The sequence below is a fragment of the Exophiala viscosa genome (genome assembly GCF_022695815.1).
Source record: "Exophiala viscosa unplaced genomic scaffold EDD37scaffold_9, whole genome shotgun sequence".
NCBI lineage: Eukaryota > Fungi > Ascomycota > Eurotiomycetes > Chaetothyriales > Herpotrichiellaceae > Exophiala > Exophiala viscosa.
This window is the reverse complement of record NW_026944361.1, coordinates 213,776-239,136: the sequence shown is the minus strand read 5'-3', so window position 1 is coordinate 239,136 and position 25,361 is coordinate 213,776. Positions and strand designations below refer to the sequence as shown.

The following is a 25,361-nucleotide window of genomic DNA, read 5'->3' as shown; positions in this document are numbered from 1 at the left end:
CGTACTTACTCAATAGATATCTGGGTTTTCACAGATAACCTGGAATAGTTAATTCCTTCATGCTCAAAAAGCCCTCACCTCCGACGCCATGGATATGTTAGAATGCAACTTGTGTAGCCCCTGCATAGCTTCTGGCTACCCAAGTTAGTGGGTAAATGGACTCTTTGTCTGACAGTGCCGGTTTTGGTTGGACCGGTTGCCTCTTCTTACCGTTTCATTGAATCAAATCCTGTTTTCCTCCGGTGGTGCAGCGGAGCACAGCACATGTGCAATGTTGCAATGGAGCGTGTGCAGCAGTTCCTGGCCCTTATTGCTCAAAACAAGTCTGGTTTCACGCAGATAAATCCTCTTTACATGCGTTGGAACTGGTTTGTGCAACGGCTTGGGCCGTGAAGTGATGAAGCTGGAGGACAAGATTGTCCAAGACCGTGAATTGGAACTCTGCAAGGTCCCGGCAGGAATTGCCTAGCGGGCATCGTGTCGCATGTAGAAAGGACAGCAGCAGCCCGTACAACGTTCGAGCCGGAACGTCCTCTTGGAACAGACATTAGGCAGGTCGAAAATATGGTACTGTCTCCAACGGCAACCGACAGTGTAATGTGCGCAACATGGTGGGTCTGGCCGCAGACTAATGGTAGCTTGCTCCTTTCTGCTCAAAAACTGTAATCGAACCAAACCAGGTCTGTTGTGTGCGAGAGGCACTCGCAATGATGCCGTGCATCGCTTCGTCCCAGGTTTCGGCCGCCTAAGGCAGGGATAGACGCTTTTACCGGTCTTCTGCCTTGCTTTGTAGCCATGGCTACCACTCACCACGTTGGAGACACTGCTTTGGCGGGAATGATGTTTTCGCTCCGGACCATTGGATTGTGCAATCAAAAGACGCGTAGGGAATGTAGCAGGCAGAAAGATGAGAACAGGCAGGGAGAACACATCGCAGGATCTGATACCGATATTTCCAACAAAATCGCGGTTGATCTGCATGGCATGCCAGTCTCGAGGACTTGGCCACAACAGCAACATCGGGTTGCATGCCCAAAGGGGAATGTACACATCTTCGAGGATAATCCATACTCAGGCATAGCACTCTCATGTGGCAAACACGAGGATCCGGACAATTTGAAGGACGCATGCTGACTTTTGAATCAGCAACAAGTGGCCGATGGCTACCGGCGAATCTCCCCAGGTGTGAGGTGGTTTGATATGCTTGCTTGCTTGCAATTAAACGAATTCGCTGCGACTGGTCCGTTATGCTGACACTTGTTCTGTTAAGGCCATGTCCAGGGATCTGGGATCCAAACCTAGTACGATTATATTTCGCTTCTTTCTTGGCCCCAGGCCCGATTGTCGAAAGTAAGGGATCCTAGGACATGCGTTGTCTTTGTCCGTGAGTGGTAGCCTAATAGTGGCGGACAGCAATGGACAGGGTCCGCGCCTCGGGAGCATGGCCTGATAGTATCGGACAAGTGATTTGTTCATGATTTATGATCGAGTCGAGGGCCAGAACGAGCGTATACAACGCCGATTGCGTGAGTCAACTTACGACGCACCCCATCATGTGGATAATCCACAAGGACCTCTTTGAGGCGTCCATCAGGTGAGCAAACCGACTAAACAAGGTGGACTATAGACTGTGGATTGAGCATGCATTGGTCACATTTAATCCCTATTGCCGACTTACATTATCAATCAGATATCTCGCTTGTCCGGACTGATAATGTGCTTCGGCTTGCCTAAGCAGGAGTAAGTTACCTCGTACGGAGTACATATGCTTTCAAGGCTGGAACCAAACATAGTTGTACTATGGTACACCGGTTATCGATTAGGTAGGAGAAAAGATCAAATGTACTTAGCCCGCCACTATCGGTCGGGTAGGGCTTCGGAAGATTGCGATACTCGTGGTTGCTTAAATCGAACTCCACCAGGCCTTGTCGACCCATCGAAACGAGGCTGAGGAACCGGCCGTAAGGGATACCTTTCATTGGCATGCCAATGCCGGACTTTGTCGATGCATCCAGGGTGGTGACTTTACGAGTACGCAAAATGCGTGTCACCACTATCGGAACTGCCAGACTCTGGTTGTCCAGCGGGCAATCCTTACTTTGGGAACTGAGTGTACATGGGAGCATACTCGTGGAGTCATCGAATTGAAGGGGGAAAAAGGGTTTCCACTTGCAACCTGGAATGGAAAGGACTGGGATTGTAGATCGATGGCCAAGGTCACCTAAGCGAGCCCCTATCCCTTATCCCTTATCTCTTATCAATCAGAATCTCGAAATTGCAACCTGCAGCATGACGAAGCTGTGTATTCCATAACGGCGTAGTCGAATCGTGATCAATCCCATCTCAGGATCTTTTGTTGTGGATATACAAGTAAAGTTGTCGTTTCACCCTGACCAGGCAAACAAACCTTCGTCGACACGAACACCTCAAACAAAATATCATTTTTGACTTCAGGTAGGATGCCTGAACGACGCCTTAAGTGGACCGAAGAATCACCGGGCAAGGCGCATTGAAGCCTGCCATGGAATCCATTTTGCTTCGCCGAACACCTGGCGTGACTTTACCGCGGTTTAAAGGGGAGATGTTAGACGACCTGTTCTGTGGCTGTTAGCCTAAAAGGCTTGGAAAGAGACCGCCGGCCACAACAGGTATGGCGTCAGGGCGGCAGGACCAAATATAGGATATCACACCAGGCCCTCCTTGTAGGATGGGAGGAGTAACATCACGCTAAACGGAGGTTAAAATGAACAGACCTCAGGCATGTTTGACCCATTCTGTGACCCTGGCCCAAGCGTTGGAACCCTTCCCCTATCACCCACAGGCCAAGAGAGTATCGTCCACCGCTGATTTGTCCCCAACTCCGCCTTAGCAAATCACCTGGGAAGCTTCAGCAGAAGGATTCTTGTCCATGTGAGGGAGAGTCCGCCAAATGGTGACCAATTCCAAACCTCCTATTTCCACGGTACATTATGGTCGTGGTCAGAGTAAAGATCATTTTGCACGAGCTCCAAATTGTTGTCTGGGTGGACGGAGTTTGGGCGCGGACGTCCTATGCTGATTGCACCCTCTGCTTTTCCGCTTGGAATCTCCGGGAGTCATGTTCATCATTGACAGTTGCTAAAGCCCACAATACTCGAAACTCGAGCGAAATTCGTAAATAAACAATGCAGTCGTGAGGACGTCGAAGGGTAAACAATGAGCATGATGAACGTCATGCGATCATCATTATTGAGGTCCTGGCGGATCCCCAGATTTGTCCTATAAGCCTCTTTCTCCAATCTCTTTACCGCCACATAGGGCCATCTCTCAGCCTCAACCGCCCAGCAGGGATGCAGAATTGGGTTTTTGACGTCTTGTCAACCCGTGCTCGATTTGTCTTTACATTCCCGTATTGTCTTGTATTGAGGCCCCCTCTTGAATCTTGATACCCTGGCGTGCCTCGCTAGGGTCTTGGTGTTGTGCTTCGGTGCAGGACTATTCGATGCTGGACTGGCACAGTGTAGCAATATCGCCCATAGACATTGCAATAATCGAGGATTTGAGTGAAAGGAGGACAGAGTCGCATATGCAGTGCCGTTGATCAGCCTTCAGAATGTGAACCGAAGAAAGAACGTTGGGTAGCAGCAAAGAGTGCCAATGCATGGTTGCGGCAGGAGCAGCCTTTGGTTCCGGTCGCAGCCAAGAAAGTGCTTGCAGCAACCGCATCTCGTGTATGCAAGACAAACTCTCACCCAGCCCTTTGTTTCTATTCAGCACAACATCATTATTCTCAACGTCCGACCCCAAATTGCGGCTGAGCATTGGCCAAGCTCGCCTCAAACGACAAAGAAAAAACGTTGTCTATCTGCGTATGATAGGTTATCCTTAATGGTCGGCCTTGCCAACAACTACGGGTGGGAGGCCTGGAGCAGGCGACCCTGCGCGCAGCGGTATCGTTTGGTAAGATTACCACCCTCTAGCCCTGGTCCACACAAGGAATGTGTCTCATGTTGATCCGGCCCCTGTTCAAGCTGTTGCCAGATTCGGGCGCCGAAAACCACTGACTAGGGTTAGGGAAACAATCGCGCCTCGCCAACGCCCAAGCCAGTGGGGACACTTCAATGACCGCAAGACTCGAGGCCCGCGAGAACAGCCTCTCCAGATTTGGATGCTTGCCATGCTCTTGATTTCCAGCAGCGCGCAGATCTCGTGCATGCCCTTGACGACCCACACCAGGGGGCGCTGTCACTTCACCTACCAGTAAATGGGTCATCGATCTATTTTCAAACCTGCCGCGACAACTGGGCCCCCATCTCCTATATGATATTCTGACTTTCCCTTTTTCCTATTTCTCCCCCTCGTTAAGCAACGCTCGTTGGAAGTTCGTCGACTCATCACCCAGCAACATGGAGGAGGTCTACGTCTTCGGCGACCAAACGGCTGACTGCCGGGCGTTCTTCACCAAGGTCTTTACCCGGAAAGACGATGTTTTACTACAGAGTTTCCTGGAAAGAGCTGGTGACGCCCTCAGAGTCGAAAACAAATACCGATCCCATCCTTCAAAAGCAGTACCTAATTTCTCCACCGTTCAAGAGTTAGTCGATCGTTATTACAGAGGCGAAGCAAAAGATGCCGCCGTTGAGAGCGCTCTCGTTTGTATATCACAGTTCACTCATTTCATTGGGTCAGTCTTTCCATTGACCCCTGAACTCCGCACACGCGCTCCTAACATTCGCTACACAGAACCTTCGAGGAGAGAACACCTTCATATATTCCTCATAATGCAGACGCAAGATTGGTCGGTCTATGTACCGGTTTAATCGCAGCAACAGCAATCGCATCCGCCGATTCACTGACGGCTCTCGTTCCATTGGCCGTCGAAGCCGTCCGAATTGCCTTCAGAGCTGGCGCCCACGTAGGAAGGGTAGCGGAGCAGATTGAGGGTGACTCTAAGTCTCTATCATGGTCGACCATTGTTGCAGCGGACGAGAAATCTGCGCAGGCGGCTCTGGACGCATTCCACAAAGAGAAGGGCACATCACCCACAAGCAAACTATGGATTAGTGCGTCTTCGGCCACTTCTGTCACAATCAGTGGTCCTCCCTCGACCAAAGCAAGCCTCTTTGAAGACTCAGAGTTCTTCCGAACGCACAAGAATGCTCCTGTATCGATATACGCTCCCTACCACGCGTCTCACCTGCATTCTCAATCCGACTTGGACAAGATCCTACGTCCACAGACAAAGGCCATCTTCGGCAACACTACCGTCGGATATCCGGTCTGCTCCAGTGTCACTGGCCAACCAATTCCCGGTGCCAATGGGTACGAGCTCCTCCAAGGTGCTCTGAGAGAAGTTGTTGTTCAGCCTCTCCGATGGGATAAAGTGTTGAAGTATTGTGCCTCCGGCAAACCGTCAGAGGCCAAGGTCTTCGCCGTTGGACCGACCAACCTCTCCAGCAGTGTCGTGTCGGCTCTGAAAGCTGTCACCCCCAACGTGACTCTGGAGGACCAGTCTCACTGGAACACAGTTGCGGCCGCTGGCACTCAAAACTCGAAGCGCGAATCTGACATCGCAATCGTCGGCTACTCTGGCCGTTTCCCAGATGCTGCGGACAATGAGCTCTTCTGGCAATTGCTTGAAAAAGGTTTGGACGTCCATCGACCAATTCCTCCGGATAGGTTTCCCGTGGATACCCACACTGATCCAACATCCAAGAAGAAGAACACCTCGCACACACCTTTCGGCAACTTCATTGAGAGGCCTGGTCTCTTTGACGCCCGTTTCTTCAACATGTCTCCTCGTGAAGCCGCTCAGACCGATCCCATGCAGCGATTAATGCTTGCAACCGGTTATGAGGCCATGGAAATGGCGGGTATTGTTCCTGGCCGAACTCCATCCACCAAGCATGACAGAATTGGTACTTTCTATGGTCAGACCTCCGACGACTGGCGTGAGGTCAATGCCGCACAAGATATCGATACGTACTTCATCTCTGGAGGCGTGCGCGCCTTCGGACCTGGCCGCATCAACTACTTTTTCAAGTTCTCAGGACCTAGTTTCTCAGTTGATACCGCCTGTTCATCCAGTTTCGCTGCCATCAACGTGGCAATCACAGCTCTAAGAGCCAACGAATGCGACACTGCTTTCACTGGTGGCGCCAATGTCCTCACCAACTCCGATATTTTCTCCGGTCTCAGTAGAGGTCATTTCCTTTCACGAACAGGATCTTGCAAAACTTGGGATAACGATGCTGATGGCTACTGCCGAGGTGATGGTGTCTGCACTGTCATTCTGAAGCGTCTGGACGATGCTATGGCAGATCGAGACCCCATTTTGGGAGTCGTTCGCGGTATTGGCACCAACCACTCTGCTGAGGCGGTTTCCATCACCCACCCTTGCGCGGAGAACCAATCTTTCTTGTTCGACAAGGTCCTGAAGGAATGCAACGTCCCCTGCAATGATGTCAACTACGTTGAGATGCACGGAACTGGTACTCAAGCTGGTGATGGCATTGAAATGGAGTCAGTGTCCTCTGTCTTTGCTCCGCGACAAGGTCGCAGACGTCCTGATCAACCTTTATATGTTGGTGCGGTCAAGTCCAACATCGGTCACGGTGAGGCTGTATCTGGTGTCTCTGCCCTCATCAAGGTGCTTTTGATGTTGCAAAAGAGCAAGATTCCACCTCATACTGGTATCAAGAAGCAGATGAACAAGAACTTCGCGCCGGACTTGAAGGAACGAAATGTCAACATCGCTTTCCAAACCACCCCATTCCCCCGGCCTGCCGGAGGCAAGCGTACTGTCTTCATCAACAACTTCAGTGCAGCTGGTGGTAACACTGCGATGCTTTTGCAGGATGGTCCAGAAGTGCCCGTCGAGCCAACTTCAGATCCCCGCTCCACTCAGGTCGTCACTGTATCCGCCAAATCATTGGCCGCATTCAAGAATACCTTGTCCAAGTACGAGGCCTACCTTGCCAGCAACCCAAATGTCGGATTGACTGATCTTGCATACACCGTGACTGCCCGGCGATCGCATTACAACTACAGAGCGGCATTCCCCGTGCAGTCGATGTCCCAACTGCAACAATCTCTCAAGGCTGTCCAGGAGCAAACCCACAACCCCATCCCCCTCGCTTCTCCTCAGATCGCCATGGCGTTCACTGGTCAGGGCTCTCAGTACACCGGAATGGGTCAGAAGCTCTATGAGACTTCGAAGCAATTCCGGAACGACATTGAAGAGTTCAACGAGATTGCTCTTCGACAAGGTTTGCCATCCATCATGCCTCTGATCGATGGATCAGTCGAGGTTCAGCATTTGCCACCTACAATTGTGCAGCTTGGAATGTGCTGCATTCAGATGGCTCTCACCCGTCTCTGGGCTACCTGGGGCGTCACTCCCAGTGTGGTGATTGGTCACTCTTTGGGCGAATACGCCGCTCTGCAAGCCGCAGGCGTACTCTCCATTGCAGACACTATCTACTTGGTAGGTATGCGAGCACAGCTTCTTGAGCAGAAATGCACTGCCGGCACACACGCCATGCTTGCTGTCAGATCTCCTGTTGGTGGTCTACAAGACGTTGTTGCGAACAGCCAGGGCAAGATTGAGATTGCCTGCATCAATGGTGTCTCGGATACCGTCCTGTCCGGGACCATGGGTGACATTGACACTGTTGCACAGAAGTTGGCTGATGCTGGACAGAAGTGCACCAAACTGAAGTTGCCTTTTGCTTTCCACTCTTCTCAGGTCGATCCAATTCTCGCAGATTTCGAGAAGTTGGCCACTGCTGTCAAATACCACGCCCCTCGTGTTCCAGTCATCTCGCCTCTCCTCAGCGATGTTGTCAGCGTTGGTGGTGTTTTTGACGCTTTCTATCTGAGCAGGCACTGCCGCAAGACCGTTGACTTTGTTGGTGGTCTGTCCTCTGGCATGTCATCTGCGACAATCAGCGAAACTTCTCTTTGGCTTGAGGTTGGCGGACATCCCCTCTGCGCCAGCATGATCAAGTCATGCCTGTCTACACCGACATTGGCGACCATGCGACGTGACGAAGACCCGTGGAAGATCATTTCGACCTCAATGGCTGGTCTCTACACTGCCGGCAAAGCTCTCAACTGGGACGCCTTCCACAAGGAAAATGAGAGCCTACGCGTCCTGAACGACCTGCCTTTCTACGGATACGACCAGAAGAATTACTGGCTTCAATACTCAGGCGACTGGCTCATCCACAAGGGAGACTACCCCAAGGCCATCGCTCCAGCTCCAGCTACCGCTGCCCCTTCTGCTCCTGTCAAGGCTCGAAAATACCTTTCTACCTCTGTCCAAGGCATCGTCTCAGAAGAAGTCAAAGGCAGGACTGTCAAGATCGTCGCTGAATCTGATTTCGCTCATCCCAAATTGTTCCCTGTCATCGCGGGTCATTTAGTCAACGGTAGTGGTCTCTGTCCATCTACTCTTTACGTCGATATTGCCCACACCCTGATCAACTACGGTGTGGACTTGGTGGCGCCAGGCGAGAAGGTGGATATCAATATTGGTGGCATGGACAACCCTGCACCTCTCCTTTTGAAGAACATCAACCAGCCAGAGAGTCAAATCTTCCGCATGAACATGACCATTGACATGGATGCACGCAAGGCCGACTTCAATGTGACGAGCAATAACGGAAAGAAGGATGTCGTCCACGCAAAATGCGTTATCCGATTCGAGGACGCCGCCGCCTGGAAGGAGGAATGGAGTAAGACCTCATACCTCATCCAGTCGAGGATCGACCTCCTCAAGCACAAGATGGAGAACGGTGAAGCCGACAAGGTCAGCCGGTCAATGGCGTACAAACTCTTCGGTGCTCTGGTCGACTATTCCGATATCTACCAAGGTATGCAGAGTGTCATCTTCGATGGCCCCGAATTTGAAGCCACCAGCACCATCAAGCTTCGTGCTGGTCCCAACGATGGCGACTTCTTCTTCAGCCCTTACCACGTTGACAGCGCCTGTCATTTGTCTGGCTTCACCGTCAATGCTACCGTCAACCGCATGGAAGAATGCTACATCTCCCATGGATGGGGCAACCTACGCTTCACGGAACCTCTCAAGCACGACAAGCAATACTTTGCTTACGTGAAGATGCAACCTGTGGCTGGTAGTAAGATGAGAGCTGGTGACGTCTATGTCTTCAACGAGAACAAGGAAGTTATCGGTGTCGCGGGTGCTGTTCGCTTCCAGTGCATCCCTCGCAAATTGATGGATGTCATGATGCCCAAACCCAAGGCTGCCGCTGCCGGTAAGGCTTCTGTTTCAGCTGCCCCAGCGGCTTCCAAGGTTGCTGCAAGCCCTGTTGGGAAGCCCGCCGCTCCTGTTCAAGCTACTGTGTCCGCCCCAGCTCCCAAGCCAAAGGTCAAGAAGTCAGTCAAGGCACCCAAGATCAAGGCACCAACGCCACCAAAGGCTTCATCTGGCGGTCTCGTTGCCCGTGCTTTTGACATCATTGCCAAAGAAATTGATGTTGAGCAGAACGAGCTCAATGACGACATTCAATGGGCCGACATGGGTGTTGACAGCTTGATGTCGTTGACCATCTCTGGCAAGTTCCGTGAAGATCTTGAGCTGGAGGTCGAAAGCACTCTCTTCACCGACTTCGCTTCAGTTGGTGCTCTGCGCAAGCACCTCAGCGGAATGTCAGCTCCTGAGGCTGTCCCTGCCGGTGATGCAAGCTCAGTCTCTTCCGCCGACTCAGGCTCCGAGAGTGATGAAGACACTGTCGAGTCCGGGATTACCACTCCCGACACCGAGGATTTCCCAAACAAAGCGGCTGAACATGGCAAGTCTGCTGCTGTTGAAGCTGTCGCCCAAGCCCCAAGCGCCGCTACCGATGGAGGTGACATGATCGAGACCATTCGTATCGTGATTGCGCAAGAGATGGAGATGGATCTTGGTGAGATTACCGACACAACCGATCTCAGCAACCTGGGCATGGATTCATTGATGGCTCTTACTGTCCTCGGCAAGCTTCGTGAGGAGCATGAGATTGACCTTGACCCCACCATCCTTGCCGACAACCCTTCGCTTGGCCATCTGCGCAAAGCTCTTGGCCTCGAGAAGCAAAAGGCTGCCCCAGCACCTGGTCCGGCCCGAATCTCAGCCTCAGCTCCTGCCCCTGCCCCTGTCCCGAAGACCGAGGTGAAGCAAAACATGATTGTGGCTCCTGCCGCTCCTCCTGTCGAGGTCGTCATCCAAATGCCTCCTGCGACGTCGGTTCTGCTGCAGGGCAACCCAAAGACTGCGACCAAAAACCTCTTTCTCTTCCCTGATGGATCAGGATCCGCGACCTCATATGTCTCCATTCCTGCCATCGACAGCAAGAACCTGGCCGTCTATGGTCTCAACTGTCCCTTCATGAAGGATCCCACCAGCTACACCTGTGGCATCGAAGGTGTTTCCAAGCTCTACATGGAGGAAGTTATGCGCCGACAGCCTTTTGGTCCTTATATCCTTGGAGGATGGTCGGCCGGCGGTGTTGTTGCCTACGAAGTCACCAGACAACTGGCTGACCTTCAGAAAATGCATCCCGACAAGAACTTCTCGGTGGAGAAGTTGATATTGATCGACTCTCCTTGCCCCATCAGACTGGAGCCTTTGCCTGCACGTCTCCATCACTTCTTCGATGAGATCGGTCTTCTTGGAACTGGAACCGGCAAGACACCCAACTGGCTGCTACCTCATTTTGAGTACAGCATCAAGGCTTTGACCGCCTATCGTCCAGAGTTGAAGTCTACACGTGACTTCAAGGCACCACCAACCCTGCTCATCTGGGCTACTGACGGTGTATGCGGCAAGCCTGGCGACAAGAAACCGCCGCCACAGGCCGATGATCCCAAGAGCATGAAATGGCTCTTGGAGAACCGAACTGACTTCGGGCCCAATGGGTGGGACAAACTATTGGGTGGTGAGGTTTGCAAGATGGTTACCGTCAACGGCAACCATTTCACAATGATGAAGCCTCCAGTGGTAAGTCTACAGTCTAACTATCCCGACCTTGGTCATGAGCTAACTACTTTCCAGGCGAAGGGCGTTGGTCAATTCATCCGCGAGTCTCTGCTGATGTAGAGGACGAGCGACCACATTTTCATGCTACGAGATACCTGATAGAAGCGGATGTAGAACTTTTTGACACTTTACGGCTTTGTTGCATCAGGCCCCCAGGGAAAAATCAGTACATACTGGGTTTGGTAGCGTTCTGGCCCCTGTTGTTTCTTGTCTGGGCATTTTCAGGAGCGTTTGGGAGTATAGGCAGAATTTAGATTGTCAGTGACGCTGGGGATTGTTTCACGGCGCGGGCGTTGCATACTGGTCGACGAGGGCAAGCGGCGTGACCAGGACTTTGTTTTCTTTTCCTTGAACCTATTTGATGTTTAGGGCTTCTCTGAAGTGCCCATCAATGTCATTCATAGCTCTGAAGTCTAATGCACACCACCTTTACGAAAGTCACTGATATGCTTCTCAACGCATCTCGAATGAGGGTCGATACAGCCTGGCTCTTCAACCCGGGTGTCAGCTCGCCTTCGGGCCTCGATAGACAGTTGCTCAAACCTTGCCCTACGCTAACGACGATCACGGCACGCGAGCAACATCTCGAACAGGAAGGGAACTTGTTACGTGGAGTGAACTGATCGTCCATGACTGTAATCGTCGGCATACTGTCGTCAACTTTGGGAACTAGGGAGCTTCTCTTTTCCATATTAGTCCACCCACACGGCACGGCAGAGACCATCTCTAGCGCAGAGATAGTAGCGGAAACTGGCGAAGCTGTTGGCGCCTCGCATCTGCCGTCTGGGCATGCGCACTGCTGCTTCAGCTGACCACGACGTCGCAAGGTCGCAAGATCGCCTGGCACACGACCACAACACCAGGCTGTTGCCCGCTGTATCTCGCATCGCAGAGGAATGATGACGCTACTCGCCCAAAAATAGTCTACTGTGGTGTGGTTATCACGATATGTACTGATTACTAAGTGTACATAGTACTCGCATCACCAGCATGCATGTCTCACTCCTTTGCGAGTAGTAGATACTTCTTTGGTGTTGCGGGTAGGTGTGTACTAACGGTACTATCATATCTTACTGACGTCGACCATCCAATGGCCGGCTGTGGACTAAGATGCATTTTGTTATATTGCATTAGTCCGCGGATATCTCGCCAGCCGGGCGGTCGCACGCTTGCCCTTGTCTGGGCAACTCTGGGTTGATTAGTCTTTGGGAATCCAAACCCGTACCTAACTTAGTAGGTCCCCCAGGAACCCGTATTTTCGATGCGTCATTACCCGTTGGCGCTCCCCTCCCGGAGGTACTGTGGTGTGGTGTGTGGCATGGCATTTCCTGGGACCTGCACGGATGACAAAGGACCCGAGACAAAATGCCCTAGAGTGGTGACGGTCTGTGCAACCACAGTATGTTTGTGGCTTTTGGCATAGCACGAGGGGGGGCGCCGGTGTCATCTTTCACTGGGTGACGGTCATCTTCCAAGAGTGTTCGTCCGTCGCAGAGAAAGATATTTTCTGGTCTGACGGTCTGACCATACACAGTATTTTGTCTTTGATCAATACCTACCTACGTACTATCTAATCTCCTTTTGACGTGCCGGCTTTTCGCTTATCCCCAAAATCCTAGTCGAAGATCCGGCAGTGCGGCTAAATGGATCTATTTTACTTGTGGACGTCTGTGGGTCTGTGTTAAGGTGAAGTCTGTGTGTTTGTTGCTGCACATGTGGTATACAGTACGTGCGTATTCTCATTTCTGACGTGTGCGAGTCCATTGACATGTGTCTGGTTCTTTTTTGCTTCTGCGTTGTCAGGTGGACTTGCGATTCTGGACGGTCGGTTGTCGGACCTGGTCTCCAGTGCCATGAGAACACCCTACAGGCACGCTTGGTAAAGGTTCCTGTCAAAAGTGTCGTGAGTACTAGTTATACTATAGTACTGTCTTTTGTTCGAAACTATTGATAGCGAAACGAAAGTCTCTATGCTGAAACTATTAGATGTCGCGGACCGGTCGAGATGTATGATAATCTGATAAGGTTGGCACCACGCGGAGATCGGGAAAGGAGGCGTACGTAGGAAGGTACGTACCCTCAGGTGAGGGTCTGACTGCTTCGGCAGATCTCCTCGGTTTATTCATGTCTGGTGGCATGATGAACGGTAGGTGATGCTGGTCGACAGGCTTCGCAGCGCAGCCACGCGCTACTCGGCAAAGGTGAGTATGCTGGGGTGCCGTGCCGAAGTTGCGCACGACGAGCACGGAAGCTTCCCCCTAATGGACGTTGTCCGTATACCTGTCATCCCCCAGCGACGAGGGGAAGGTCGATTTGCCAAGGGTATCGCACGGAGGCCACAATGAACACGGGAAGACGAGTGCGTGGTTAAGGTTATGTTCGACGCTCGTTGGTCTTTGCTCATTCAGGTATCTACATTTTGTCGTTTTATATCGTCAGCCGAACAGAAATCCGTACTCGACACCGCGTGGGTATATCTCCGTCCAAGGCACTGTGATGCTCCGTGTCCCTATGTCGCACGGCGACACACTAGAGTCGTCATCGCCATCGCCTTGTAACTCCGATACAGTTATATCTGAATCGTTCCTCGCCCAAACACCAGTCATGAACGCCATTACGGAATCAAAAATCCACATCCCAGTTCTCTCCTTCCACCGATCGCAGTACTCCTCCGCAATTCTGCGATAGTGGCGATTGGTCGCCTCCGCGCCTGCGAGGGCTATTGGTAAGAGGCACTGTTTCTGAAAATTGCTGTCTGGCGGAAGGTCAGCAACGATGTTGAGAATCTCGCATGCCAAGCTATGAGGTGTGTGCAGATCAAAGTTGAGTGGTGAATCTGCATCGTTGGGTGTAGGCGTAGTTGTGTCACTCAAATCTGGAGAAACACCTGAAGACAGAGCCCGCCTGCAATAAAGCAAAAGCCCCAATTTCCAAACTATTGACATAGACACGATCTGAGTGTTTTCCTGGTCTTTGGTTTCGGAGTTGAGAATCCTTGCCTCAAAGGCTGAGGTCATTTCAGATGTACAGCATTCAGGTTGCGCGGCGGCCACTGCAAGATCGTACATGTCAAGGAACATTCGATCAGGGAGCCCATTTAGCCCAAGAATGCTCCATTCCGTGTCGCTCTGCCAGATCATCAGAGTTTCGAGGTAATATCTTGGGAATATTGGCCGCCGACGACTTAGCAGGGCAGCGTTCACGTCATACCATATGAGCATCACTGTCTGACTCCGAAGGGTTTGGCGGGATTCCGCAAGCCGGATACCACCATTCGACTCAAGAATCTGGAAGGCTCCGCGTAGGTGGATTGCCCAATTCTCGAAGCCTGACATGGCGAAGTCCAATGCCACAAGTAGCAGCGAGGTACTAATGCCTGATTCGACGGAGAGGTCGCCCAGGTGAGTTGCGAAGATAGAGAGCGCTTTTGCTTTGAGGTCCAGGACAGCCAGGCCTTCTCGTTTATTGCGAAGATGCGCTTGTTGTCGCTGTGCAAGGGCTATCGCTGCATAGCGGACGCACGGGATGTCGTCGTGGATCGAGTTGAGCGCCGCATGCCAAGGATTCACCGACACGGGAAACGTGAGAGTCGTGTAGGAAAAAGTTGAGTGATAGAAAGATAATGCGTCCTCGAGATCACCGGGATGACGTCGAATATGCGGCGATAGAGATATGACCATACTCTGCGCGGAAGATGGCTCTGGGGTTGTTGCAATAGACTTCAGGTTTTGCGAAGAGTCCGACAGGGTTGATGACATAGAATCACTGGCTGTTGAAATTGATCCACGGCCGACCGACCCTCGCGGGCTTGCGTTGACAGTGCTCAAATCGCTGAACGATGAATTCTTTCGGGCTCGCTTCTTTGACCGTTCTGATGGCTCACTTTGGTCGACAAACACGAATGCCGAAGGCTGTGGCAGTGGTGAGGCTTGAGTGTTGGAGGGTCGTTTCTTTGGTTTCTTCGATGTCGACTCGGACCTCGGTCTCTCCACTCGCACTTTCCCTCTGTCCCAGTTCAGAGACTGTACATATCCACCGCATACCACTCCATCGGCGAGGCAGGCGCTACATCTTGGCCTTCTTCTGTCGCAGTAACGATGGCCTGCACAGGTGTGACAATCTGTGCTTGCCCAACCCAAAGAATTCGTCCTCTTCCCTGCTAGATTTCTTCGTCGCGTAGACGCTGAAACCGTCACAGGTTGCTGCACACACGGTTCTCCTGACATAGTTCACAAACGTTGCACATACTCGGCGAAGATGCTTGACCACGGTAAGGATGTTACGATAAAATGTAGGAATGAGGTTCAGGCTGATAAAGGTGGGTAGCCCGAGCCCGGCCGAGGATCACCAGCCAATGGGGTCTCAGAGATTCCGATTGCAATTGATACACAATCGCGCGAGTCACATTGCGAGCACGTGATACTGCTCATGACTCGGGATTTCATCAAACACCAAACCTCGCGATGTTTGTTCCTTGATCATAGACATGCAGACCATCTCCTCAATTGCAAGAAACCACGTATATAAGAAACTGGACGATAGAAAGACGCCGGTGCATGATAGTGGAACTTTTTGAGACCGTGAGGTGCTGAACGGGTGCCAGAATGTGGTAAGTCTGCACCATGCTGCCCCTGACGAGGCTTCAGCCCTGAACGCTCTGACCATATCGGTAGCAAGCACGTCTTAAACGCGCAAGTATCGATCAGAAGTCCATGTTGTACGTGTCCGACAATGCCAGAGACATCTGGACGCTGTTGACCAATGCCTAGGCCGGAAATGGTTCGATTGTGCAGAATGTCATGCCGAGCAAGAAACCCATCCGTTGATGCAAACTTTTGACATGGTATGTTTGCTGATTATCATGTCTCTGCTGCGGCTGACAATTCTAGGCTTTCATCTGCAAGAAGTGCAAGAAAGCGTTCAGGAAGAACACGAAGGACTGGGACGAAAGGTAATACTAAATGCGACCGGCTGGGATACGATAGTCTGACTAACTTGGACTTTAAGCGACGAGTACTGTCCCAATTGCGACAATCACTTTGTAATAGACGCGCTCACTCCTAAAGCGGCGTTACAAGTTGAGGGTGAAGACGCGAGGGTAGACGCCAGGTAAAGTTTCTAGTATGGGAGACAAATTACAGGCTGACCCAAAAAAAGGATGCTGAAAGACGAACGAGTCCAACAGGCCGAGCAGCGTTCGATATTCGACGTCAAGGATGCGGCTACGCGGCTGGGTTGAAGCGAGGTGGACTACGATTGTCACTCAGCCATCACGCTTCGAGAACTATGCCGACAGATGCTGCCAGCCTAGATTTTAGAATTGCTCAATCATGATTTGCCATGCCGACTGCTTGGGATTCCTTTAATCATTAGAGGCACAAGAAGCAAAACACGACTAAGGATCAAGATGGTCGAGGCCTGATTTGGCTCCATTTATCGCCACAACTCCGGTCGCTCATGCAAAGGACGAATGAAGAGTGTTCCGATCACTATCAGGTGTCGCCTGAGCCCTCTCCTTCAGCAACAGGTCTCGTGGGCAAAGTTGATGTGCCAGGGCCTGACGCCGCTGCTCGACCTGGCTTCTTCTTGGCCTGCTCTTCCTGCTTCTCAGCCTCGATCGTCTTCACATATTGTTCAATATCTTCCGCGGGCAGCATCTCAATGGTCTTGCCTGGAGCCATGATGGCAATCTCAATGTTCTTCGCACCGGTTTGCACAACCTCCAGTAGTGATTTGACAGTCAGTGATATGGTGGTTTCTCGGTCCATGTCGTCTTTGTGATTTCGCTCAAGAAATTCTCGCACAGTCTTACTCGAGCGGCCAATGGCATTGGCTTTCCTGCTCCTAGTTAGCATCTCCCAACCACGAAGAGAAGACACAACCTACCAAGCAGAGTAGATACCGGATGGCTCGGTCTGGTACAGCTTCGGCTCCTTGTCACCCTTGTCAAAGCCGATGATAAGCGTGCTGATGCCGAAAGGTCTGACGCCACCACTCTGAGTGTATCTCTGTTGTACACCAGCGACGTATTTTGTGATGTATTCGATTGTGGCAGGGTCCTCTACCGTCAACCGATGTGATTGTGCTTCTAGCCTTGCTTTGTCGATCAATATCCGAGCATCTGCGTTGAGACCAGCAAAAGCAAGGCAGACGTTTGTGTCGATTAGACCGATCTTTGACGGTGTGATTCTGGTGTCTTGGAGCTTCATTGCTGATCTCTTTTCACATCCTAGCACTACAATGTCTTTGCCTTTGACACCAACTGCGCAAGTCCCTCGCTTGACTGCCTCGAGGGCATATTCGACTTGAAAGACGTGACCATCGGGACTATTTCGGTCAGCAATGTAAGGTGGGATAGGTTGGTGATAATACCTGAAGACTGCGAGAGTTAGCAATGACCATCAATGGATTGACGGCGAACTTACCGGAAAGAGCACGGTCATAACCGGAAGCCATATCTACGAAAGTCGAAGGACAGCCGAGTTATGTTGAAAAAGGTTCGCAAGAGATTGAAGAGTGGTGGTTGTGGTCGGGTTGATTTGTAGGCTAAACAGTATTGCTCAAAGCACAGGAGGTATTGGAGATGCTGTTGCAGGTACGGAGTACGCGATGATGAGCCGCGTCCACGGCCGCTGCCTTCAATCTGCCAAGCTGTATTGTTCGTCTGGAGTTATAATGCTTGGCCAGAAAGACTGCGGTGGAGTATGGGGCCTTATTACTGTTAAGATTCTGAGTTGCAACTGCTCCCATTGGCTGCGCTATCCCGAGCTTCGATGACCTCTTTACAACAATTCAACAACCACAGATCTCATAGACAGCGACAAGCAGATTGACTTGCCGCCATTATGGCTTCAATGTTACCACAGATGCGGACGAAAATCCCCCAATTAGCAGCCTGCTGTTCGCGCACCTGCTCCCGACCACTTTCAACGTCGATCCGTCTCCTGAGACAAGGCCCCGGCACCGGCGAGAACTTCCAGCAAGCCAACGATCCTCACCCACGGAAGCTCACCCCAAATGTTTCCAAAACGAACGAGACACTACCCATCGACGCCATGGGCGCCAGGGACGAGCCCTACCAAGAGTTGGTCCCGGCAGCAGAGAAGCAAAGAACACTACAAGCACCGAACAGAGAAAAGCCATGGTCACGGAACCAGATGCCCCGGGACCTGGCAATGTCAGGCCCGCGATTCGAACAGACAATCATCGAGGCACAGGTGCGGATATACTCCCGTGGGAAATGTGACAATTACTAAGAGAGCTTCTAGCCCGCCCCATATGCTGCGATCGAGCTCATTCACAAACAGCCCGTACGATGGGTAGCCGACAAACGTGTGGCTTGCGATGGTGGTGGTGGGCCCCTGGGTCATCCTAGAATATTTATCAACGTGGACAAGCCACAAATCAATTGGTGCACGTATTGTGGTCTGCCATATGTAAGTCTGATTCAAGCTGCCATGAGATCGAACTCTGACAGAGACCAAAACAGGCCAAAACGGAACATAAGAAGTACCTCGAATCATTACCTTCGACCTCATACCCACTGCAGCCAACAGGGGACCCTGCCGAGGTCGTCATGCCTCAGACACCTACTCAGAAAGGCGAGGTACAAGGCCAGTACGGTCAGATGAGGGCTGAACATATGGCGCAGTCTGTGGGTGATACTGCTTTCGAGCAGAGATGATAACTGGGATAAAGCGCGTGTATATATTCGGCGTCAATCACAATACCACAGGTTCAGATCATGACATGAGTTTCCATCCTCCAGTTACACTCCGTTGCTATCTCAACACACCGCACAGTTGGCTATGTCACCTTACGAAAGTATTCGCCCACTGGCTCGCATTCACGTCGCTCATCAGAAGTCGGGGAGCCTTACTCGACTATCAAATACTCGTTCCACCAATGCACGGCCCAGAATTCTGCGAGTGTCCAGATTCGCTTGGAGCGCCACGGCCATTATTCACTATCGCGACTACAGCACTCCCAAGAAGTTCTACGGAACGGGTGTCCTCGATATGGCGTCCCACGCTGATTGTCCTCCCTACAGGCGTACAAGTACGCGCCGAGAGATCCTTTGCAGAAGCCGCCGTGGCGCTCCGCCTTCCTCGCAAACCTTCTTGCAGAAATGATCATGAATTTTTACGGACCTTGTCTATCTCTGGCAGAGTTGGAGCAGACATAGTCGTACCTAGATCCTGCATGTCGGTTACGTAGAAAGCTTCTAGAATTCAAGTGCTGAATACTCTGCTGCTTCACGTTGTTGAAGTCGTCATTGTTGCTGCCGTTTGCATGACCCACATTATTGACATTATTGATGTGTAGTCAATCCTCTGCTTTGCCGGCCAGCATGTTTGACATCTGAGGGAATGGTATGGAATCGGACCCCTACTGTATGGCAATGACATGTCTTGGACGATAAGGACGTATATCTCAAAGGTGGGGGTCGAAAGTTGTAGTTCTCTCATACAGATGCCGAACTCCGAAGCTTGATGAATATCCCGCCTCGATCGCATTCTCATACTCCTCGGTTCAAGAGAGTGTTACGATTGATTCATATTAATACCAATCCGAACTCGATATGCCATCCAGTCGTCAAGCGGTCTGGGCACCCAAAGCTCCCAAGCCCAACGGAAACTATAGCCATGTCGTCAAGGCAAAGAACGGTATGGTCTACCTGGCTGGCTGGATGGGAGACGATCCAGAGACCGGAAAAATTGTGTCTGGTGGGATTGCAGCACAAACGGTAAGTCGGGAGTATACTTCAGAACTGTCTGGACGAAAGGAAGAGGACTGATCGGTGAATTTTCACGACAGGAACGTGCTATCTTGAATATTCAGGCCTGCTTGGAGGCGTGTGGATTGACACTGGACAACATCCTTACTAGGAGAGTGTATATCATTCCGATGCAGGAGTATAGAGATGTCATGGCAGTCTGGGACAGGTGTGTACTTGGGATGGGCCAACTTGAGATCACAACGGCGCCGAATAACATGCTCGCAGGTACTTCGAATCACCATATCCAGTCTCTACACTCATTGGTGTAAGGCTTGCTTTTCAAGGAAATACGAAACTGAATGCTGATTCTCATGCTAGGTGACATCACTTGCGAAGGAAGGCGCTTTAGTCGAGATCGAGGTTGTTGCCGAACGATAGATCTTTCTGCACCATCGGCCCCTTTATAAGTTCCTGAAAATCGAGAACGAAACATGACTGGCACTCGAAAGATGCTGTGCGGAGTTTGAAACGAAGAACGAATAGACCGGACGGAGAGATACAGCCTGTGCAGTAAGTTAGACCGGCTTCAATGACGTATATTTGCATCCGAATTTCTTCCTCTTCGACTTGACGAGGACCATCTTCATTTGACATGCCTACCACGAGCATCACCCAATCCAAATACTTTACTGTAGTCGCCGTCCTCATTCTCTCCCTCGCTCTCTTCCCCGGACTACCACATTTCCTATTCGGACTCCCTCTACGACTGATATACTCGACTAGACCAATCAGCAGCCCCGCCCCTCCGATCATCAATTGCCCACCTGGTTGTACTCCGAACGGATTGACACCGAGCCTTCTCAAGGAAGTCAATATGTCGTGGTTCCAGAAAACGTTTACCCTCCCCTCAAAGTCTCGAGGCTCATACCTTGTCACCGACCACGTCGTATCATCGGTGCCTGAGATCAAGGACTACAAAGTCGGCCTTCTCAACCTCTTCATCCAACATACGTCATGCGCAATCTCTCTGAATGAGAATTGGGACACTGATGTGAGGGAAGACATGAGCGACGCCTTAGACAGACTAGCTCCGGAAGACAGGAAGGGAAACTTGTACAGACACTCTGCAGAAGGACTGGATGATATGCCCGTAAGCATGCACCGACCATTGGTTTGGGGAGATTCTTGACACTGACGCATGTTAGGCACACATCAAGTCAGCGCTCGTGGGCGCCAGTGTGACGATTCCCATTACCGACGGTGCGTTGAACACCGGCACATGGCAAGGAATCTGGTATCTGGAGTTTCGCGCCTCCAAACATTCAAGAAAAGTGGTAGCGACAATCCAAGGAGAGAAGCGATGGTGAACAGCAATTCTACATTGACGCGATTCTATACTGGAGCAATTCTGGCTCTATCATCGTTGACCTTTGGGAGGTCTCTTTGGATTCCATACCAACCATGCTAGTACCATCGCACCTTTTACACCTGTTGCGATCCATAGAGCACCAGAATATCCTATCGAAGTCTTGACCAAAGCTCCAGAGACCGTTGCACCAGCGAACAGTAACACTGCGCCCATGAACCTCCTGTTACGGTCTGGGTCCTGGAGTAAACCAGCCGTAAACAGATCTGGGTCACTCATCAGATCACAAAACAAGCTCGTCAGAACCACGGTCGGCAAGGCGTTATATTTCAGCATCCGGCCTGCCACGATCTGTCCAGCACTCTGGAAAGCCAACAGAGCGATGGGACACAGTTCGTGCCAGGGGAATTGGGAAGTCATATCGCTGGTTCCGGCATCGGCGGTCTCTTCCGTTTTCGCAACCACGCGTGCAGAGATTAATGAGGCGGTGATGATCATGAACGAGGTTTGGATGAAAAATGAGGACATGATCACCCATCGCTTGAGAGGTCCAAATGTTCGGTGCCATCGTGAGAAGAAGAGAGCTCCGCAGCAGAATGATAGGATAGCAACCAGCGATTTGGCCCAAGTGTAGCGCGGAACGTTGTCAGGAAGATGACTGACTCCAAGGCCTGCGAATATGGTGTTTCCTGCAACTATATTAGTCTGGCCGTCACTGGAAATGGGAGTCATTGTGGACCAACCTGTCTGCATGCCAACGAAACAACTCCAGGTGTTGAAAGCAATAGCATCCACCATCCCAGTAGTGTAAAAGCATCCCAGAAGAATTATATCCGCCCATTTCGAATCAATGTCGTCCGTAAATCGCAGCCGTAGCCTCGTCAACAGAGGTAGAGAATGGGGAAAATCCTTTTCTGGCTCCATGGTATTCTGGTTATTCGCATTTGCATCGACAAGAGCTTGGGGAGCTGCCATCTCTTTTTGTATGTGCGCGGAATTATGTGAGGCGATGATGTCGCGCGACAGCTATGACGGAAGGGCATAGATAAAGGAAGAGATGATCCCTCACCATATTATATCAGGGGAATTTCGGTTATATTTACCTTTGAGAACTTGAGCATTGACTCTCCGCGGGGCCACATCTTACTTTTCTTATCAAGCCGGGCAACTCCATTATTGCTGGAGCACTGGAGAGAACAACGACACCGAAGGAAAAAAAAAAGACGTGATTATTTTTTAAGTTGAAGCGAGCAGCCTTGCCCGGCCATGAGAGATTAATTATATGGAGCTTTTTGCGGCAAAATATTCTTCCAGTGCACTGCTTTTTCAGCCTCATCCGCGATGAACGATTGAACAAGCCTTTTGCTAGGTTCTTTTCGACGCTGGTGTTGTTGGCTATTTGTCGGTTAATGTCCAGTCACTTCACGCGCGCATCAACAATTTTCCAATTTCGATGTCCATCAACCTGTGATCCGCCAGACTAGCCCGACATCACGACAAGGCCGACTCACTGGTACCAAGAGCCTGCGATTGATGTTGTCGCATACGTGGGGCTTGCTCACTGAATCCACGTTCTACTACTGAAGAAAGGACGATTCAGAGATAGAACTAATCAGACAGGACATTGTCTATCTTCGACACCTTCAACATCTCTTCGCATAACTATCCCAGACCCACAACACGCATCAAGATGGCAGGGCTAAGTACACCAGCGCCGCGGCAGCAGCCAGCAAAACAAATGTCTTCACGACTAATGAACATGAAAGTGAGTCTCCTTCTACCGCATCCTGGCTCAATGCCGTGAACAGATTTCCTAAGTGTTGTCTTCCCCGTAGTTCATGCAAAGAGCCTCAGTATCTACAACGTCTATCCCAGCAGCCTCCAAAACATCAACACCAGTGACCGAGCCAGTAGCGAAACGCCGACGAGTCGAAAGCGAAACACACTCCCACTCGACATCAGGCCCCGGAACACCATACACGCCCGCAGCGTCAAGTCAGACATCAGATGCACAAACCACTACCTTTGGGCTGTCAAGAGGAGGCATAAGCACATTCAACCGCGGCGAATGTGCAGATACAGAATGGGTTCTCGACTTGAAGATGAGAGCCCCCAAGGCAAAACCAGAACCACGACCCAATGGGACGAACGGATCTCGATTCGACGCGCTGGAAGATGACGACGACCAGGAAGACGAAGACGACGACGACGAGGATATATGGTCGCACCAACACTCCGGCCGTCAAGCATACGGGTCATTCAAAGGGAAGCGGAAGTCACGCCTTCAACAAAATCAGAATGCCGATGACGAAGGCGAGGACAGCGCGTCAGATGCATCAGAAGACGAGGAACAGAACACGTCCAGCCGGCACACACCGTCACGAAAGAGGCAGAAGAACAGCTCAAAAGACGCTGATTCGGATGAAGAAATGCGCCAAGTCAGAAGAGCGATGGAGGCTAAGCATGGACGTATGGCTGCAACGACACCGAAGAGCGGAGGAGGCGGAGGCGGAGGAAGATTACCGATCACAGGAGGACATCCTGGTGGTGGTGGTGGCGGGCATAAAAGAAGCAGAGAGGATGGGAATTACAAGATGAAAAAGAAGGCGAGGAAGACGATTTGATTTCGGCGGAGCCTGTACTGAAAATACACCAGGTGCTAAATGAGCATCTTATCCGTCGACCATGTTTCAATGTGGCTGAGCAAGGAACGCCAGTGCTATAAGTATCCTCGGCACCACATGTTGGACACTCTACTGGTAACGAGTGAGTGCAACCATTCGATCCATACCAGGGATCAGAAAACCACAAGCTCTTCCCACAACCTCCCTATGCGACGACAAGGGAGCTTGTTGGTAAATGAAAAGAGCCGTGTTGAGGCTTCTTCTGGAGTTCAATGCACGAGATATGATCGAACTACAAACTTTATAGGTATGCATGAATCACACGGCATAAAGGTCAATCACAAGTCGACGATCTATTCTAGTACAACGAGAGAGACTGCAACCGGGCTCCTTTGTCAATAACCACATCACCTCCCATACTCCCTCCACGACCATCTCTCCTGTCTAGCCGCGTGTCTCTGCGCCCGCGCCACGGCCTTCGCAACACGAATATACTCCTCTGCATCTTGCTCCATGACGCTCGATCTCCTTCTTGATACCGACTTGGACTTCCCACGCCTGCTGCTAGCAGCACCTCGTGTCCAATCATACCCGTTCCCATAGTCGGAGCCATAGTTATACCCGTATGAAACGGCGTATGCAGGCCCAACAGCACCATAGCACCGTACCTCGACATCACGGTCTGAGTCGCGGCCACGGCCATAATCACACCGTGACGTCTCTCTAGCCTGACGCCTTCCTGCTCGCCGCCTTTGTGATCTTGATCTCGACCTTGACCTTGGACTCCATCTCCGAAACCTGTACGTGCTGCAGGTGCTGCATGTTGTGTCCGTACAAGAACTCCGCCATCGACGTCGAGACGGAGGTCGATTTCGAGACCGACTTCGTTGCCTACCACGCTGTTCACACCGCTCACAAAGCTGCGGCACAGCCCCATGCTCACAGTTCCTCACTATCCTCTCCCTCGCAGCATTGCCAATGTCATAATAGTCGTACTGTCCATCCACATCATACCGGCCTTCAAGATTTAAGCACGCATCACCGTTTCCCGAGTGCCTGAACACAAAGATCAACATCTTCAATCATATCTGGACTCTAGGATAAGACGGTCGTGAACCGGAGTGTCATACCTGGCCCGCCTGTGTCTGCGTCTGCTGCGGCTTGGAGGACCACCGCCCCCACGCGTCGAGCATGAGAATCTCACCCTATGTCCTTTCGAGTTGGGGATTGACCGCGGTACTCTACCTTCATACTCATCCCTTGGACCACTCGTGAACCAGTGAATATTGCCCCGTGAGTCTATCCAGGCTCGTCGATTCGACGATGGCATTTTCGTGCCGCTCGTGTCTTCTTTCACAATGGCCCCCTTGCTCGTAGCAATGGTGATAGATGAGGGTTCTTGACTAGACTGGCTGTTGCGGGGCGTAGGTCGGACCCGGCAGACCGTCACTTATGCTTTGTACTGTAACCGTGAGGTTTCTTTTGGAGTGGTATCGTAGCCTTAAGACAGCACCGGTCTCCGCCTCCAGGTGGACAAGCGGAGTATGGCTTGATGTGTCTGAGGTTTGCAATGGTTGATCGGTTGGTTGGATGGTACCTGGCTGCTGATTGTCTTGATATGAGGTTGCA

At 51.4% G+C, this 25,361-nt stretch overlaps 10 protein-coding genes across 10 annotated transcripts; 6 read left to right on the top strand and 4 right to left on the bottom strand.

The window, feature by feature from the left end:
- Window positions 1-4,223: 4,223 nt before the first annotated feature.
- EDD37DRAFT_580617 (polyketide synthase) lies at window positions 4,224-11,466 on the top strand. Its single transcript, XM_062814412.1, has 3 exons — window positions 4,224-4,663; window positions 4,723-10,984; window positions 11,039-11,466. Exons 1-3 carry the CDS (start codon window positions 4,386-4,388, stop codon window positions 11,081-11,083), a joined length of 6,585 nt encoding a protein of 2,194 aa, XP_062667680.1. The 5' UTR covers window positions 4,224-4,385; the 3' UTR covers window positions 11,084-11,466.
- Window positions 11,467-13,384: 1,918 nt separating this feature from the next.
- EDD37DRAFT_636226 (fungal-specific transcription factor domain-containing protein) lies at window positions 13,385-15,295 on the bottom strand. Its single transcript, XM_062816967.1, has one exon. It carries the CDS (start codon window positions 15,247-15,249, stop codon window positions 13,459-13,461), a length of 1,791 nt encoding a protein of 596 aa, XP_062667679.1. The 5' UTR covers window positions 15,250-15,295; the 3' UTR covers window positions 13,385-13,458.
- Window positions 15,296-15,502: 207 nt separating this feature from the next.
- On the top strand, window positions 15,503-16,389 carry EDD37DRAFT_495400 (uncharacterized protein). Its single transcript, XM_062813390.1, has 6 exons — window positions 15,503-15,632; window positions 15,697-15,740; window positions 15,793-15,866; window positions 15,913-15,974; window positions 16,031-16,132; window positions 16,181-16,389. The coding sequence occupies exons 1-6, from the start codon at window positions 15,628-15,630 to the stop codon at window positions 16,260-16,262; spliced, it is 369 nt and encodes a 122-aa protein (XP_062667678.1). The 5' UTR covers window positions 15,503-15,627; the 3' UTR covers window positions 16,263-16,389.
- Window positions 16,265-17,673, bottom strand: EDD37DRAFT_495617 (proteasome component PRE6). Its single transcript, XM_062813395.1, has 3 exons — window positions 17,449-17,673; window positions 16,910-17,402; window positions 16,265-16,861 (listed from the first exon to the last, which is right to left on the bottom strand). The coding sequence occupies exons 1-3, from the start codon at window positions 17,477-17,479 to the stop codon at window positions 16,516-16,518; spliced, it is 870 nt and encodes a 289-aa protein (XP_062667677.1). The 5' UTR covers window positions 17,480-17,673; the 3' UTR covers window positions 16,265-16,515.
- Window positions 17,674-17,868: 195 nt separating this feature from the next.
- Window positions 17,869-18,707, top strand: EDD37DRAFT_652150 (NADH dehydrogenase Fe-S protein 6; the record flags this gene model as incomplete). Its single annotated transcript, XM_062818431.1, has 3 exons — window positions 17,869-18,240; window positions 18,292-18,459; window positions 18,513-18,707. The coding sequence occupies 3 exons, from the start codon at window positions 17,869-17,871 to the stop codon at window positions 18,705-18,707; spliced, it is 735 nt and encodes a 244-aa protein (XP_062667676.1).
- A 449-nt stretch (window positions 18,708-19,156) lies between these two features.
- Window positions 19,157-20,287, top strand: EDD37DRAFT_495570 (Endoribonuclease L-PSP/chorismate mutase-like protein). Its single transcript, XM_062813392.1, has 4 exons — window positions 19,157-19,769; window positions 19,841-19,968; window positions 20,028-20,067; window positions 20,121-20,287. Exons 1-4 carry the CDS (start codon window positions 19,605-19,607, stop codon window positions 20,178-20,180), a joined length of 393 nt encoding a protein of 130 aa, XP_062667675.1. The 5' UTR covers window positions 19,157-19,604; the 3' UTR covers window positions 20,181-20,287.
- A 329-nt stretch (window positions 20,288-20,616) lies between these two features.
- EDD37DRAFT_567777 (RalA-binding protein 1) lies at window positions 20,617-21,109 on the top strand (the record flags this gene model as incomplete). Its single annotated transcript, XM_062814165.1, has 2 exons — window positions 20,617-20,892; window positions 20,948-21,109. The coding sequence occupies 2 exons, from the start codon at window positions 20,617-20,619 to the stop codon at window positions 21,107-21,109; spliced, it is 438 nt and encodes a 145-aa protein (XP_062667674.1).
- On the bottom strand, window positions 21,046-22,233 carry EDD37DRAFT_495994 (uncharacterized protein). The gene is made up of 3 exons (XM_062813398.1): window positions 22,212-22,233; window positions 21,852-22,022; window positions 21,046-21,797 (listed from the first exon to the last, which is right to left on the bottom strand). The coding sequence occupies exons 2-3, from the start codon at window positions 21,904-21,906 to the stop codon at window positions 21,160-21,162; spliced, it is 693 nt and encodes a 230-aa protein (XP_062667673.1). The 5' UTR covers window positions 21,907-22,022; window positions 22,212-22,233; the 3' UTR covers window positions 21,046-21,159.
- A 234-nt stretch (window positions 22,234-22,467) lies between these two features.
- EDD37DRAFT_495573 (uncharacterized protein) lies at window positions 22,468-23,936 on the top strand. Its single transcript, XM_062813393.1, has 2 exons — window positions 22,468-22,873; window positions 22,944-23,936. The coding sequence occupies exons 1-2, from the start codon at window positions 22,799-22,801 to the stop codon at window positions 23,730-23,732; spliced, it is 864 nt and encodes a 287-aa protein (XP_062667672.1). The 5' UTR covers window positions 22,468-22,798; the 3' UTR covers window positions 23,733-23,936.
- Window positions 23,936-25,147, bottom strand: EDD37DRAFT_495607 (uncharacterized protein). Its single transcript, XM_062813394.1, has 2 exons — window positions 24,863-25,147; window positions 23,936-24,788 (listed from the first exon to the last, which is right to left on the bottom strand). Exons 1-2 carry the CDS (start codon window positions 25,060-25,062, stop codon window positions 24,140-24,142), a joined length of 849 nt encoding a protein of 282 aa, XP_062667671.1. The 5' UTR covers window positions 25,063-25,147; the 3' UTR covers window positions 23,936-24,139.
- Between the last annotated feature and the right edge of the window lie 214 nt (window positions 25,148-25,361).